Source organism: Manduca sexta, chromosome 25 (genome assembly GCF_014839805.1).
Source record: "Manduca sexta isolate Smith_Timp_Sample1 chromosome 25, JHU_Msex_v1.0, whole genome shotgun sequence".
Classification (NCBI taxonomy): Eukaryota; Metazoa; Arthropoda; class Insecta; order Lepidoptera; family Sphingidae; genus Manduca; species Manduca sexta.
In genome coordinates, this window is record NC_051139.1 from 13078207 (window position 1) to 13094817 (window position 16611).

Sequence of the window (16611 nt, forward strand, 5' to 3'; positions counted from 1 at the left end):
GGCTTCCTCTACTACTGAGAGAGATTAGGCCTTAGTCCACCACGCTGGCCTAGTGCAGATTGGTAGACTTCACAAACCCTCAATATTCCTGTAGTGAATTTTGCAAGTACGCAGGTTTCCTCACGATGTTTTTCTTCACCGTTAAAGCAATAACATATAGTTTTATAAAAGTCAAAGATATATTATTATATTAAACAAAATTAATTCGTTGTACCTATTTATAATCCGTATCCGTAATCTGTGAAGCAGTAGGATTAAAAACCACTTCATAGCTACCTATTAGTGTAATATTTTAAGGCGTATTTACTTTAATTTAATCATTATCGTTTACGTTTAAAATACTGATTAGTTTAGATATAAGGTATTTTTATCTGTTTTATCAAATAAGTAGTAGAAAACCTTAAATTGGAAACAATATGTATTGAATTTAAACATGGCCTGTTATGGAATTATTAGCGTCTGAAAGCATTTAAAGCCGACACTCCTGCGCCTGATTTCTCTGGTCTTGTCGGATTGCCGTCTCACCAGGCTACGAAAGGGAAGGAACATAGAGTTTACCTGTGTATTGCGTACATACATGTACACTATAATATCTCCTGCATACCTGGTTAATTTCTGTTGAGATTGGCTGCGGTGGCCGAAATTCAGTTAAGAGTGATTTATACGTTCTGTTATTAATTAGTTATCTATATATTTTCGTGTAGATTATATTCATACACTTTTGTTACCATTAATAACAACAATTGGTTTTGAATACTCTTATCGTAATAGAGCGTTTATAATCAGCAACTAGCACACATTCGTGGAGAAAAACTTCACTATATATTTTTTGTAGCAGAAAACTGGAAAATAAGCAAGTAGGTCGCCTCATTGTCCTATCTACCTAACTCATTGTGTGATTCTTCTACAAATATTTGTTTGAAAAAATAATTATCAATCTTCCTCATTTTGCATAGAAGGTATTTCACACTTTAGCAGGTAAGAAGAAAAAATAATTAAATGAAAATATACTAGTCATTTATTTAAAACATAAATGTTAATACTATATTTTTATTTTAAACGAGCTTCAATATTGTATTAAATTATAGTTTTGATTAATCACTTGCCACTTAAAAGGTCTAGTTCGCTACTGTTTGCGCTAACATTGTCACAGTAATTTTATGAAGAAGTCCACATAAAATAATATATTTTACAATTTTGTGCAATCGTTTTTTGATTTGAGTGAAAGTGTTTGGATAGAGGCCAAGACATCTCGATGTCACGATAAGAGCCCGAAATGCAGCAAAATAAACAGTTCACCCACACCACTCCGCATTTTAATGTGATTTAACATAGCGCGCATAAAACTATTAGTGTCTGTTTGTTTGTTGTTAAATTAGCTCATGCTTTGTTTCACTCTACTAAAATTTGGTACAACATTGTCGTTTCGTTCAAAGCAGAATCAATTGTGCTATATCACGCTCGTTTAGATATTTGCTAAATCTTTATTATTGTCAGGAATACCAGGCTAGCGGGAGTGTTTTTCTCACTGGTCCATAATCTATTATTAATTTTGGAATCACCTACATTATTTTTGGCGTCAATATTTTTTAGTTAGATGTTAAACATTCTCTGCATTGCATTTTGAATGTGACAAATTGTGTAGCGCGGCAGAGATTCCCCCCAACAGTATTTGAGTAGCACAAGCGATAATACACAGGCAAACTTTAGTAGACAACGCTAATATTGACTCAGGCGAAGGGTTTCATTGCATTAGCATGTCACGAAGGGAAACTATAAGTTTTTAATATATTTGTTGTATTTAGGCGTTTTTTTATACGTGTCGGCTGAGAATAGGCTCGCGAGTCTTAATCTTAAATTATGTGATACAAATAACATTGCTGAATTAATCATATACATGCGCATTTCTAGGTAACCTTGGAAGATACAGACGTTAACTTTGGTCCGAGCTAGAGAGAGAAACCATCTTGCACCCTCTCGTCCTTATATGAGGCGATTTAGGGAAATAAAAATAATTCACAATTAGTAATTACTTTCCTTTTCATCTCGCATTCGCCAAACTTATTGCGTGTTATTCCTTATTATGATGTAATATTTATTGAATTAGGCAACGAGTGAAACACCATGCTGTGGATCAACAAATATTTGTACTGTACTTGGATCAAGGCATCTTCGGCATAAATTCCTTCAGAATATAAATTATTCATATCTAACAGACGCAAACAATATCACTATGAGTTGAATGTAGATATTATTTTCTTAACAATGATTTATTAACAAATTTAAAGTTTTATACAATCGAAAACAAAAGGGTCGGTATGGCCCCTTCGTTTTTGATTGTTTTAAATATGTTTACCGCTTATACTAATAGGCTATCCAATACACACATAAACAAATAAAGAGAAGCTTGTACTATGTTATGACTCGTTTTCGTACGCGTAGTAATTGCGAAACGAGATGTGAAATCTTTCATTTTCCCCCTTGACTTTGCTAAACTTTCACAACCAACCTTAGATTGTTTTCTTTTATTCTCCAAAAATAGAATTGAGTGGCGTAAAATGTTTGTTTTAATTGCTGCAGTTAGTGGAGTTCTCTTAGAATTCCATATTTGATTATAAGAATATAACTCGACCGACAACATTATGACAAATTATAGTTAATTGTGTATTCAATATTTGACAGCAATTTGTGTAGAATAATATTTAGGTTAAAACAAGTTCGCGTTTAAATTTTGCTTGACCAAAATATGAATATAACGAGAACATAAACACTGAAACAGCAGACAATGAATAATTTTGAACTATAAAATATTTCTTATTTAGCATGTCCATTATCAACAATACTCAGCTAATAGTAACAATGCCTTGACAACACACTTAAAATATAGTAGTTTAATATAAATATTTGTTTCGAGGTAGAATCTCTGGGTACGATTGGATAAAATCATCTCGGCAGTAAATGTCATCCAGATTTTATATTTTAAAAGTGAAATCTTTAGGCTAATAAAATCGGTGCTATCTAACTAATGCATAGCAACAACTTGCGTTGATTATGACTTGTTGCGTATCGCATCTCGGCTGCATAGATGTGACCTTTGCACTGCGCGCACGCAGTAGGTATGTGCAGTTTCTGTTATGATAGAACTAAGTAATCCATACTAGATAGAACCAGTTCAGGACATAATATACTTTTAAATATTGGTCACTAGAATTTCATTCAGGCAAAGCTGAAAGTTAGTAATGTAAAATACTTAGTATATTCAGTTTAATGGCGGGATAGACATTGGGTCGAAAGAACTTGCGTAATATTTTGTATCGGCTTCCAGACACGTCATAGTTTCTGTCTGTTTCTGCGGTCAAATCGCTCTGAATGCACGAGCATAAATCAGTCACGAGATCTCGTACATCAAATGCCAAATTTTATTGACAACAAAAATAAATTTAACTACGCCCGTAAAATGAATGCGGTTTAGATACGAAATTAAAATTGATGGATTATATTTAATTTATAAATTGTGAGTGACATGAATGCAGCCCGTATAAAAGTAAGATGCGTTTTTTTATAAAAATAATTGCGTAGTTTGCATATCAAGATAAACGATAACATGTTGGTTACAACTGAAGTTAAAGATATTCAAATACTATTTTCGACTCTATTAGTAAAATCCTTGTTTTTTACGAATACTTAAAAACTTCGGTTACCTAGAATGTATTACAAACGTCATATTACTCTGGAAATAACATTGACTAATGACTTCATTGTTTTTAGTCTTTTCTGATCTCTTTGCTTTGTTGGCACATGCATGCGGACGTATGCAGAAATAAATAAACAAAAACTTGAGTCCATTCACACTGGGCTGACATTTCTACTGCGCTGTTTCATGCCAATGTGCCTATTTTATACCTAGGATTAAATTTTATTGACGCAATGTGATGGATGTTTCCGACTAAGAAAAGATTCGTTTAAATTATTTGCTTATAACTAATGAAATACAAATCTGAGAAATACGTATTCTGAAAATTGTTTATTTTGCATATTAATGTACATAGTGCCGGATGTTCGGACGGTTTGACGGACTAAAATAAGTCCTTCCATGAAACGTCCTTGATATTATTTTGCTACGTGCTGTACTCATACAATTTATTTATTTCTAACATGAATGTGGGTAGTTGTTTTGAACACAATCAAAAATAATAAATGACATTCGAATATCAATTCTATTTGAAAGTTAATATGGATCGATGTAAAGCTACAAAAACATCGCTAGTTGTAAATTGTTGCTATGCGAAATCATTTTTTACGTATTTCATTTTATATAAGCAATTGTATAAATCAAGCGCTTAATGCAAATCTACAGAAATAACTTATGTTCATAAAATTATATTTATATTACAAGTAAAACGCGTGTTTCGAGTTGTACTAGTTTATTTTTTAAACGATCTGTTTTTTACATACATTTTAATTTAACAACAATAAATTTTATATTTTTATGTATTGCAACTTTGTTTTCATTGATAGTCGCTGGTACTATATGACACGGAGTTATAATTTCTGTATACACGAGTACATTTTATTATATGTCCAGCGTCAAATAAAACAAACGCTAATAAAGCTCAATTGCAGTTGCGAAACACAACTCCGGTTCAGTTGTACTTTACAGTTTAAGTACTTAAACCATGACTAATCGTGCACCAGCGTACATCATTTATATTAAAAATAGCTTCAATAGATTTGCGATTCAATGGCTAAAGATATATGTTTTGTATTTCAGTTGGCCTATTTTTACACGAAATGCCGGTATTAAGCGCGTGAAATGTGCACGTTATGCGTTAACGTAAACGTTTAAGTTTCATAGTAGATAGTGAAGACAGTTTTGTAGCCATGAATGGGCCGGCGCGACCGAGATTGTCCCTCTGTATCAGACAATCATAGACCAACTATTGCGGTATTGCAGATTGTCGAGTTTTTTAAATCTCTATCTCTTACTCAAACCCCATTGTTCTTCATTTAAATTCGGTAGCGAAGTCGTTCGTTTATCTTATATCATAAAATTATTAGACATTGGTCACTTTCTTATCGTTTGATAAAAATCGCGTCATTTCACGCTCTGCATATATCTGCAGACTAAAGTTCATAGTGAGTAATAGTGATGTAATTACGGCAATAGTTGAATAATACAATAATTATAAATTATTTGACGTGTAGTTTTACAATATCTCTAAAAGTTTTTATGAAGCGAATATAGCTACGATTAAATTGGAATATCGCAAGATAATTCTCACTACTTACTAATATTGTAAATATAATCGATATGTCAAAATGCATGTTGACTGCCGCGATGAATGTAGGCTTAAAATTGATTAGAGATGATCATTCTAAATGTGATTTATTTGGGTTAGTGGCATGCATTTTATCAAAGGCGCGTGTGTTTGTGTTTCTAATTTATATTCTCACTCCAAGACATTTTTATTCACTTCCAATACATAAAAATATTTCAAGAAGTCAAGTCGTAAACAAGAACAATATTTATTTTCAAGGCGAGCTGCAAAGCTAGAATATTATTTTGTTATATTGTACGAGTACGTCTATAATTAAAGCGTGAAGAGAGAACAGTTACAAAAATAGCTGTTTGTGTGACACCGTAAATCTCGGTTACGATGAAAGTTTACTGACTAAATCATCGGGCCACGAGCACACTTAATGGTACATTGAATTTTATTGCGTACTTAATAATAAAATTATGTCATAAATGATAATTAAACGGGAGCAATTATAATGTAACATATTCAAATGTTTCCCATATCACACGTTCGCCAAATGTGTTTATGTATACGGAATCGCTTTGTTCGGCTTTAACCACGCTTAACTATGATCGTCGGTTAATTTCCGACTTACAAACGTGATCTACGTATAAGTGACGAGCTCAATTTAGACCAATTAAAATTTAGTGCTGTGCCAACACTGTAGTTATATTTTAATGACGTTTAACTTTTAAATTATTTCCGTGCGTTTTCGTAATTTGTGGCATTGATGTGCATTTAAAACAATGAGCAATATAATACAATTGGCAATTCGTAATATACCATCTGCAAACCGCAGGGCGAATCCATGGCACCATATAAAATCAAATTATTAGTTGGTTCACGTATTAGGTATATTTCTGTTTCCGTTGGAACTAAAATGTAATAACTACAACAAATCGAATCGCGGTCCGTTAATCGTGTCTATTTAAAATATATTAGGCGTTCAGGTAAACACACATTTCATCCGCGGTGGCACGCGTGGTTAACGTTAACTTAATTTAATAGAAGTACCCTATCGCTGCGTAATGATGTAAATCGCGAACGAAGCGAGCTACTAACAACTAGTTTCCAATGAATGGGTCAGTAATCATCTGCATTTGAGGCCATTATCTCAATTGGCGAGCGCTCAATGAGCGACCGACCTCCACTGGCGGACACTGCACCCGCTCGGGTTACTCTACAATGCTTGTTTGTTTGCTTAACAATGTGCTTTTCTATATACCGATGCGTTCCACCATAGATTCGTGCGTCCATGTGGGTTTTATATTGTTTACTTATTGAATAATTTACGAAACATCGATGGAACAAGCAGCGTGCGTTAATAACAATTTGTTATCGTAAGTGCGTATAAATCTAGAACACATCACATTATCATGCGCGTGGTTTATTTGATTATAACCGATTACCTACAGCGCAGGCCTCGACATGGTCCTGACATTTTGTCTGCGGTTAAGTTAACTTTGCCTATTATTTTAATAATATGTGTTTACGCAGAATAACATTAATTAATCGCACACAAATACAATGTAACAGTGTTATAGTTGAATATTAATTATGAACGTCTTTTGCAGGTTACCACTACCACTTAATATATTAAATGGTAATATTGAACATTGACAATATATTATAAAATTTCACATTTCACTATTGTTGTAGTCTTTATTTGAGTTCTTCTTGTTTACCTTCACTATTGTCTCAGTCTGTTATTGTAAATTACAAACAACGTTGAGTATTAGTTACCAATTGCTGCAATTATTGTGTGTTAGAAAATGTACCTATACATAATAGATATATCGTTTTGGTTTCCTAGTTTTTATACATATGTAACTATAGTGCCGATTAGCGGACCTAGTACTTTTATTTGAACTTTTGTACATGTAGACAGTGTCCAATTGAGATTCCTTTTTGAGTAAACAGACACCAGATATTCCACTCTTATAGTTTAAAGATAAATATTCCCGACTTATTCACCGTGTTAGCTATATAAATCAGCATGTTAGATGTAAGAATATCACAGCCCGAGCAGTTGATCACGGAGTAATTATTAAAATTAATCCCTCACCGTATATTTAAGAACAACCACTGTTATAAGAATTACTTACACGTTAGATTCACGGAGAAAAATATTTTTCCCAGGGTTACGCAAGCGGTAATTGTGGTGGAGCACCTTAGTTGCCATCTTCCGAAGTTTGGTAAGTGAGGCACTCCATTTATACACAGTCTGCCCGACGTGATTCCGGAGAGAAATATTTTGTCTATTGTACCGCTGATTCCCTGTTGACACAGCTTCACGACACGAACAGAAACATTGCGGAACATTACGCATAATAGATCTTTCTCGGGAACCACCGGTCGCATACCTCACAGTAGACTAGCCGCTTGAGACCATAGCCCGCTTGCTACACTACACCACTGAGCGCCACGCTATGCATGTTTACGTTAAGAGCACCTACTATTTACTATTCTCATCTTCACTTTTTATATGTTGATGTATTTAGTGTTTATTGCACATTTAAAATAAAATATAAAGTAATATCATTGTATTTTGATATCTTATGGCACTTATGTAAATAACTGTTTTATGCACTACATTTGATTTAATTATAAGGAAAATATTATGCTTATCTAGAATTTTATTCAAATAAACTTATCGAAGTAATCGTAGGAGGCTCCTGGAAAGGCTTTAGTCAGTGAACCTGAGCGGAAGCCAACTGATCCGTGTAATGGAAGTCTGTGAGTTTTGCGCCGACGCCTTGCTCCTATTTTTTATACGTATTTATTTTGTAAACTCTTTAAAATATTCGCCTCCGTATCAGTATGTTATATATTGACGAGGGAAATTCTTTTCACAAATATTTTTTTTGTATGTGACAGATTCACTTCTGGGAAGGCAATATTAAAAGCCGAGTTCGTTATCTCTCCAGTGTAGTAAGTATTTAAATCTTAAGCAAAGGGCGAATGGAGTTGTTTATGAACCGTGCCACGCAAGGCGCACGCGCCGCTCGGGCAGGCGGCAGTACGGCTGTACGGCGCGGCATCCGACACTCGCCCCTAATCCGATTATGTGTAACAAAATGCTACGGCACAGCCACTCGCCGCGACGACTCTCACAGACAAGTTCCGCAGTGTACGTTACATGTACTAGCACTTGCAATTGCTCGCAGGTCGCGGCTCGCGTGCCGCCCTCACTGCCGTTTGTCATTTGTGTTCAGCTGTGTCACATTACCAGTTATTACGGCTTGTTGAAGGCTTGAAAGACGATGTCGCTGCAAACAAACGTCATTTCGAACCAAAACGTGTAAAACGATAGCTGTTTTTTGAACACATCGCTCTTGCTCTTTAATGTACTGTTTTATGTGTACTCTATAAAAATGACGGGTAATTTGTTTCTTTAAATGAAATATAAATGATATTAACTCAAAGCTTTATAGCTCTCAGGAATGTAACATTCTTCAAAATACGATATACATTCTTTATATTTATGCAAACGTGGGTATCATAATTTATATTTTTTGAAGAGCGACTTTAATTATAATGTACAAAATTTTGTTTTATTACTTTATAATTGCAACACTAAAAAACTATGCCATAACAAAGTAGAAATAATGAATAAACCCTGGTATTGCGTAAATAAACCTACTACGAGTAACTTTATGCCACAATTTGTCAGAATTAAATTATATAGTAAATTAAAAACTTCAAGCTCTTTAATAAGAGAAAATCCGACTGCAAAAGTTACTAAAATCCAAAAAAGAAGTAAATTTCTCGCGCACAGACACTATACATTTTTTTCCAATTCGTGTTTTTATGTTTATATGCCCACTGCCAGTTTAGCTTAGTAACAAACAAATATACAAAAACGATGTTTAATCAAAGTGTTAACTTTCATAAATGCCAGTAATTACACTGGCTACAGCCCAACAGTGCATGCACATTGCTGCTTATAGCTAAAATAATATGTATATTACTCCCATTTTTTTTTCTATTAGCGATTTTAAAATGACGTCTAAGTTAGCAAATTGTTCGTTAAATTTTAAATCATAGTAATGATCGTGAATGATCATGCACAACGTTTTTCAATATTTTGATTTATTTCATTCGTCATTGCGTTTGTGCACAAAAACATTTTCCTATTTGTTTAGAATGCGTTATTTATTATATAATCTATATGAACGTTACGAAACACTTACTGTATAGTTGACTAGATACCACTTACTGTTCACAAACACATTCTCGGTATATATGAAAATCGTTAAATAACAATATGTAATCTAAATCTTGAGTACCGAATTACGAGTTATTTCCGAATGTTTGTATTATTTTCTATTAGCATTAATTTTTTTAGTCTATCCCAACTGTTAATGTAATGAATTTCGGTTTTCATCTTGTTCGTCTAATACCTACATTCAAACATTAACCATCTACAATTACAAAATAATTTTGATGAGTTATATACTATGTCATACAAATAATTATTTTTGGAAGAAATTTAGAACTTTTTAATTATACTAGCTATGCAAAACATTAAGTGTGTGTAGGCCAGAAGATTTTAAATTGTGGGGGACTGAAATTGGCCTAAAACACCTCAACCAGAATTTTAACTAACCCCACTATTATTGCGCAGTCTCATAAATTGAAATTTAGCAAATTAGCATTAAGTACACATTTATAAATTCTCTACGTTAGTTATGTTTGCTTAGTAATTATTAGTTGGTAGATTTTAGAATTCGTTTTAATTTGTAATTTTTTTGTAAAATAGGGACATTGCGTGTTAATTTGTGAGTGTTGTGTACTCCTATAATTGGTACACAGATCAGAATGAGACTTTACTACTTTTATATTATATACGAGAAATGTGTGTTCTGTTAGAGAACCTTATTTAAATAAAAAAATGAATTAGTGGTGGAATCATTTCATGTTAATGCTCCAATTAGCACTGAACAGATTTTTATTAAATTTACTCTAAATTATGTAAACACAGAGTCAAAACCAATCACTAAATCGAAATAAATGGGTAAATTTAAAATGAATGAGAACAAACTATGGAAGATATTACAAAGCACTAGGTTCGATAAGTTTGCACGCAATTTTTGGCTAGTTTAACACAATAAAATGACGAAATACGTATCGAGCTTTAGTCACCTCAGTATCACAAAAAACTAGCAAATAAACTAACAAACCGGCTCACCACAAGCAACATCTGGAAGATAATGCCAAACAAAGGTGTAGCCTTATCTTTATGATAATTCATGTAATAAGCGATTAACAAATGAATATACTGATTTTACTTAATCCCAGTGATCGTTTTCCATATAAATACTGCAAGGTAAGATGTAACAGCAACAGTTGTCAAACAGCAACCATGCGTCTTTTCCTCGCTTTATTGGCTCTGGGCTTCGCAGCCGTAGCGGGTAAGTTTATTATAAATAAATAATTAAATAATTTTTAAATAAAATTAATAATATGTCCAACGTAACGTAGCCATAAAATCATAATTTAAATAATATGTTACAGCTGTCCCGGCAAACCCTCAGAGGATCGTGGGTGGTTCTACTACCACTATTCAGCAGTATCCCACCATTGTTGCTCTGCTGTTCTCCAGGAATGGAAACACTTTCTTCCAAGCCTGCGGTGGTACCATTCTCAATAACAGAAATGTCCTCACCGCTGCTCACTGCCCCAGTAAGTATAGAAATTGAATCATTGAGGTATGAAAGAGATTCCGGGTATAAAACAGGAAGCTTTATGCTTTATTCTATTCGCAGCGGAGACGCAGTCAACAGATGGCGTGTTCGATCTGGTTCGACTTTCGCGAACAGCGGCGGTGCCGTCCACAACTTAAACAGCGTCAGGATCCACCCTAATTACAACAGGAGAAATCTTGACAACGACATTGCTATTATGCGCACCGCCAGCAACATTGCCTTCAACAACGCCGCACAGCCCGCCAGAATTGCTGGCGCCAACTACAACCTCGGTGACAACCAAGTCGTCTGGGCTGCCGGATGGGGGGCCATCAGGGTAATTTTCTTTGTTGAAATTTGTGTGCATTCAAAACAACAGAAAATAATCAAAATATCAACCAGATATTTTTTTTGCGACAAAATTATGTTTTTAAATACTATTATTATTTCAGAGCGGTGGTCCTTCATCGGAGCAGCTGCGCCACGTCCAGGTCTGGACTGTGAACCAGGCTACGTGCAGGTCTCGTTACGCCAGTATTGGCCGCACCGTTACCGACAACATGTTGTGCTCTGGCTGGCTCGACGTCGGCGGTCGCGACCAGTGCCAGGGTGACTCCGGCGGTCCTCTTTACCACAACGGTGTCGTCGTTGGAGTGTGCTCTTGGGGAGAGGAATGCGCTTTGGCTCGCTTCCCTGGTGTTAACGCCCGTGTCACACGCTACACTAGCTGGATTAGCAACAACTCTTAAATTTTATGAAGTGCAATAAAAATATCGTCTACTATAAAAAAGGTTTTTTTTTTATTTTAGTGTTGTTTGGGATATACAACGTGTTTCATTGTGAACTACGAACACTTATACTTCATTCGATGTGCATTATATTTTCTAATTATATACCTCCTGCAGAAACCCAAGCTTTTTTCGACTTATACCGAGTTGACCGTTTAGTTAGCGGCATCAAAAAATCTGAGAGAAAGAAGGCTTTATCCTTTAAACGATTTAAGCTGATATTGTTTTCAACACTGGGTTATAATAATTAGCTGGTGTGCCTATAGGTCCTTATAAACGTTTAGAGCTTCCATACTTCAACACAAATTTGATTTTGTACTGACATGGACAAATCATATAATTATCTTATTAGTAGCCTCAATAACGCGTGGAATTAATCAGGACACAGAGCGCGAAACAACTTTTGCTGCACCCACTCTTAAAATCTTCCAGTGATAACGTCCAGTTCTATTAGAACTAAAAAGGTTATTGGTAAATAATATATCATTCATTTTAGTTGCATGCCATATTAGCTTAACCTTATAAAAGAGGAACGTCGTGAATATTATCGACGATTATTCAGGTTTACGAATATTCATGTGCATTGGAGATTATTTGAATCATGTAACCTTGGTCTGTTGTAGTGGTAAAAGGCCACATAATGCCATATCAGATTATTCTAGGCCACCTACAATTAAACCACTTAGAATCTTTAAAAAATATTTCGTTTCCTATGCTCTAAAAATATAATTGTGATAGAAATTAATTACACAATTAAAATATGAACACCTGTTGGATTCAAATTTTCATATCATATCATAATTTAAATTAATCCTTTCGTAGCTAATAACATAGTTTTCGAGTTATCGTGTATGAGCGATATCAATTAGGCATTCGATAACCTGATAGAGTAAAATCCAGTCATAGTAATCGATTAGACAATCTCATAAGACGTCATATTGTTAGAGATAAAAAAATGTATGACCAATAAATTGCAAAATATGTTTTGTTATGTATGGTTGCTCCTTAGACATCACATTGGATCCAATATATTTCAGTTCAAACAGGCCGGCATAATTGTATTGACTGGCGATGGGTTGTATCGTCGTTTTACACTCTATTTTGACCCTACTCCACTTGAAGGTACATATATTACAGCGAGAACTTGCTAGTCTAAAGACGGCCTAACATTATTTTAAAATATTTTATATAACTTCGTTAATAATCCAATTATTATATGACGCCGACATCAGTTGGCGCAAGCGCCTGTCTGCGCGATGACGAAAACGTTTCTGTTACTGTAAGCAGTTGTTTGAGTAGGCGTTTTTAAAATAAATTGAATATTTCATTACGTAATATTTTTAAAAATATCGGACACGTATAAACAGAGTAGTTATTATATATTTCATAATATAGTAAAATCAAGTGAAGAACACAGAGATCGAAATGTTAACGATGTACTTCAATATTTCATTTTAAATAATTTATAGCTGTTAATTATAATTGTATACACTCTACTATGGTGTTTTATAAAAACTTATGCAACTGTGCGTTACTGTCAAAACGTGTAGCTTATTATCAGTGTTCAAAATAAATTGATTTATTACAGATTAAAGGATAATATTAGTATACACGAGTATAATACGTACATAGGTAGTAATACTTTGTTTACATAAGTTAAAAACACTGTAGTAACGATATTGGTCATTTTCCTTTTAATGATATCGGAACCCAAAAGACCGGCTACTAGATTTAAAGACACTTTAGACATTATGTGTAGATCAGACCGTCAGCAGCTAAAAAAAAAAGTGTAATTGTAAAATGAAGATAGATATTGTAACTCCTTTTTTGGATGACCAACAAGTCACTCCGCTCCGTGACCATGAAGGCTGTAAAGTCTTCGAAACGTCGGAAGTAAATGATAAAATAAAAACCCGCGATAAAATCCGTAAAAATAATTTTATTTTAACGACATCGCTATTATATTTTCCACCGATTACAACTCGATGATTCCCAAGTGGTTGTTGTTTTACGTCAACTAAACGTTCTTTAATACGGACTGATATATTTCTTTTGGTTTCTCCTCTTTGCTTTATGAAGTCTGCAGTTGCTGAACATTCTTCAGGCTCCAAATATTATCTTAGATTAGACAAGCCACAAATCCTCGCCAATGAACACCGATTACTACCTACGATAATTCTTGGGCTATTAAAATTTGTAAAAGTCCAAATCTCAATAGGAATTATGTTTGGAAGCTTGCACAAGCCTTGGATTATGTTATAATTTTTTAAATGAGAACCCAAAAGACAAGCTGCCAGACCTCGTGACAGTGTGAGCTCTTTCTGCGTCGATGGGATCGTCGTCAGCAATTTGTTTTTATAAAATATGTGAAATTTTGGATATAATAATAATAATATCAGCTCTGTATTATATACTGTCCCACTGTTGGGCACGGACCTCCTCTACTAATGAGAGGGATTAGGCCTTTGTCTACCAAGCTGGCCTAGTGCGGATTGGTAGACTTCACACACCCTCGAAATTCTTATAGAGAACTTCTCAGGTATGCAGTTTCTCTCACGATGTCTTCCTTCACCGTTAAAGCAAGCGATATTTCTCAAAGAATACACGCATAATTTTTTTAGAAAAGTCAACCTTTGGGATTTGAACTTGCGGACATTCGTCTCGACAGTCCATTCCACAACCAACTGGGCTATCGCTGCTATATATGCAATTTTGTATAATGATAAAATAAGATAGATATGATAATGTTACATTTACTTTTCGAACGACCAAAACCTCAGTCCGGCTCGTGATAATAAAAGATATAAAGGTTCCGAAACGTCGCGTCGCAACAAAATAAACATTAACACCGATAAAACGCGAAAACTAGTTTTTATTTCAACCACTCTTTGTCAAATAGCAATTAATAACGATAACTTTTCCTTTTTTAGAATGAGATTTATAACGAATTAATTAGAATTGATATCTATATCTATCGATACTATTATACAAAGAGTTTGTTTGTTTGAACGCGCTAATCTCAGTAAATACTAGTAGCCAAGGGCCCATAACTCAATTCCTGCCAGCTTCCCTTTCGTAACTTGTGAGACTTTCCCGCCCTCACACCTACCACTACAACTCCTGTAAGCCAGGATCAGCAGTGATACGCATTTTATGACACCGCGCAGTGTAGCTCGGCGAGTCTCAGGGAAAACTAATATGCCATTATCCCGCAACAAAATTAATCAAATAGAAAGATAGGGAGGAGTTGGAAATATTAATTGTCCACTTCCCTCAATAGCAATGCGGATGACAAAATCATGATCTAAGGAGGCGTTTTAACCTTTTAGATAAGCTAGGTATTTATACCTAGTGCTTTAGCACCACGGATAAAATAAAAAGAAAGGGTCCTATCACATGAGCTGTTAGATTTGATTACAATAGGCATAGCAAAAACGCCGGAAAGCACGGAAATTCCGTCTAGTCTCAACAAGTTCCATGTAGTATACAACCCCAGATGTTATTTGCATAACTTGTGTAATATCTAATTATCATTAGAACAATTTGCAAACCGCATTTGTGCATATTAGTTGTACCTATATGTGGTGTTGGGTTCCCTTTCGGAACTGTTCACCCTTCGCCACTAGTATATACTTGTTGGACTTGAAAAAATCTTTTAATGTTGCATAGCCCATTCGAAGAAGGTTATAGGCTATATACCATCACGCTATGACCAATGGGAATGGAGAATCAATGAAAAATGTTGCGGAAACCTGAAAATTTATTCCTTATGAGAGCTTCTGTTGCGTCAATGCGTAAACGGTTAAAGTTACGCAACAAACGTGTATGACGGAATTGTTCCTCTTATAATATCAGCCCTGTATTATATACTTGCCCACTGCTGAGCACGGGCCTCCTCTACTACTGAGAGGGATTAGGCCTTAGTCCACCACGCTGGCCTAGTGCGGATTGGTAGACTTCACACACCCTCGAAATTCCTATAGAGAACTTCTCAGATGTGCAGGTTTCCTCACGATGTTTTCCTTCACCGTTAAAGCGAACGATAAATTCACAAAGAATACACACATGATTTTAGAAAAGTCAGAGGTGTGTGCCCTTGGGATTTGAACCTGCGGACATTCATCTTCGCTGTCCGTTCCACACCCAACTAGGCTATCGCCGCTTCAAAAGTTTTAAATACAATAAAATATTATGCAACAAAGTGCCCTGCTGCATCTGTTGCCGGTCTGAATGCGTTAAACATGAAAACGACCCTACGGATTACGATGAAATTTGGCATGGAGATAGTTTGAGACCTTGGGAAGGACATAGACTAATTTCTATCCCGAGAAAATATATATTTATGTAATAGATACCTCTATAGTGGAAAATCTTATTCACGCGGGCGGAGCTGCGAGCAAAAGCTAGCATTTGATAAAAGTGATAACAATTAACGCGGAGTATACTGTTCTAAAAACTTACACCTTTGATATTAGTTTATAAACTAATATCAAAGGAGTGAGACTACGATTAGATATATTTAATCGCATACTCGCCAATCCTACAAAAAGCATGCGATTTCCGAAAACTGTTCTAGCCCAAAGACATCCGATTTTATTTTATTTGCTGCAATTTTTTTATGAACTAAGTCTCATTCGTGGCATTGGTCGTCTCCAAAGTAAAAGTCCAATTGTGTAATTTGCCAGTATAGAACATAGCCTATGTAATATTAGATTTAAATACATAATTGATTATTGATTTTGTCTATATGTGTGCCCGGATTGCATCAAATCTAATTATGATTTTATTCAAAACAAACATCGTCACAAAGTTATGCATTTATAGTAAGATAAGATT

General features: G+C 34.8%; 2 protein-coding genes across 4 annotated transcripts in view; one reads left to right on the forward strand and one right to left on the reverse strand.

Moving 5' to 3' along the window:
* LOC115448648 (solute carrier family 12 member 6) overlaps nt 1-16611 on the reverse strand; it is a 601928-nt gene that overhangs the window by 231010 nt on the left and 354307 nt on the right. The window lies entirely within an intron of this gene.
* Nucleotides 10554-11777, forward strand: LOC115448651 (trypsin, alkaline C-like). The gene is made up of 4 exons (XM_037442876.1): nt 10554-10714; nt 10818-10989; nt 11069-11324; nt 11440-11777. The coding sequence occupies exons 1-4, from the start codon at nt 10573-10575 to the stop codon at nt 11734-11736; spliced, it is 867 nt and encodes a 288-aa protein (XP_037298773.1). The 5' UTR covers nt 10554-10572; the 3' UTR covers nt 11737-11777.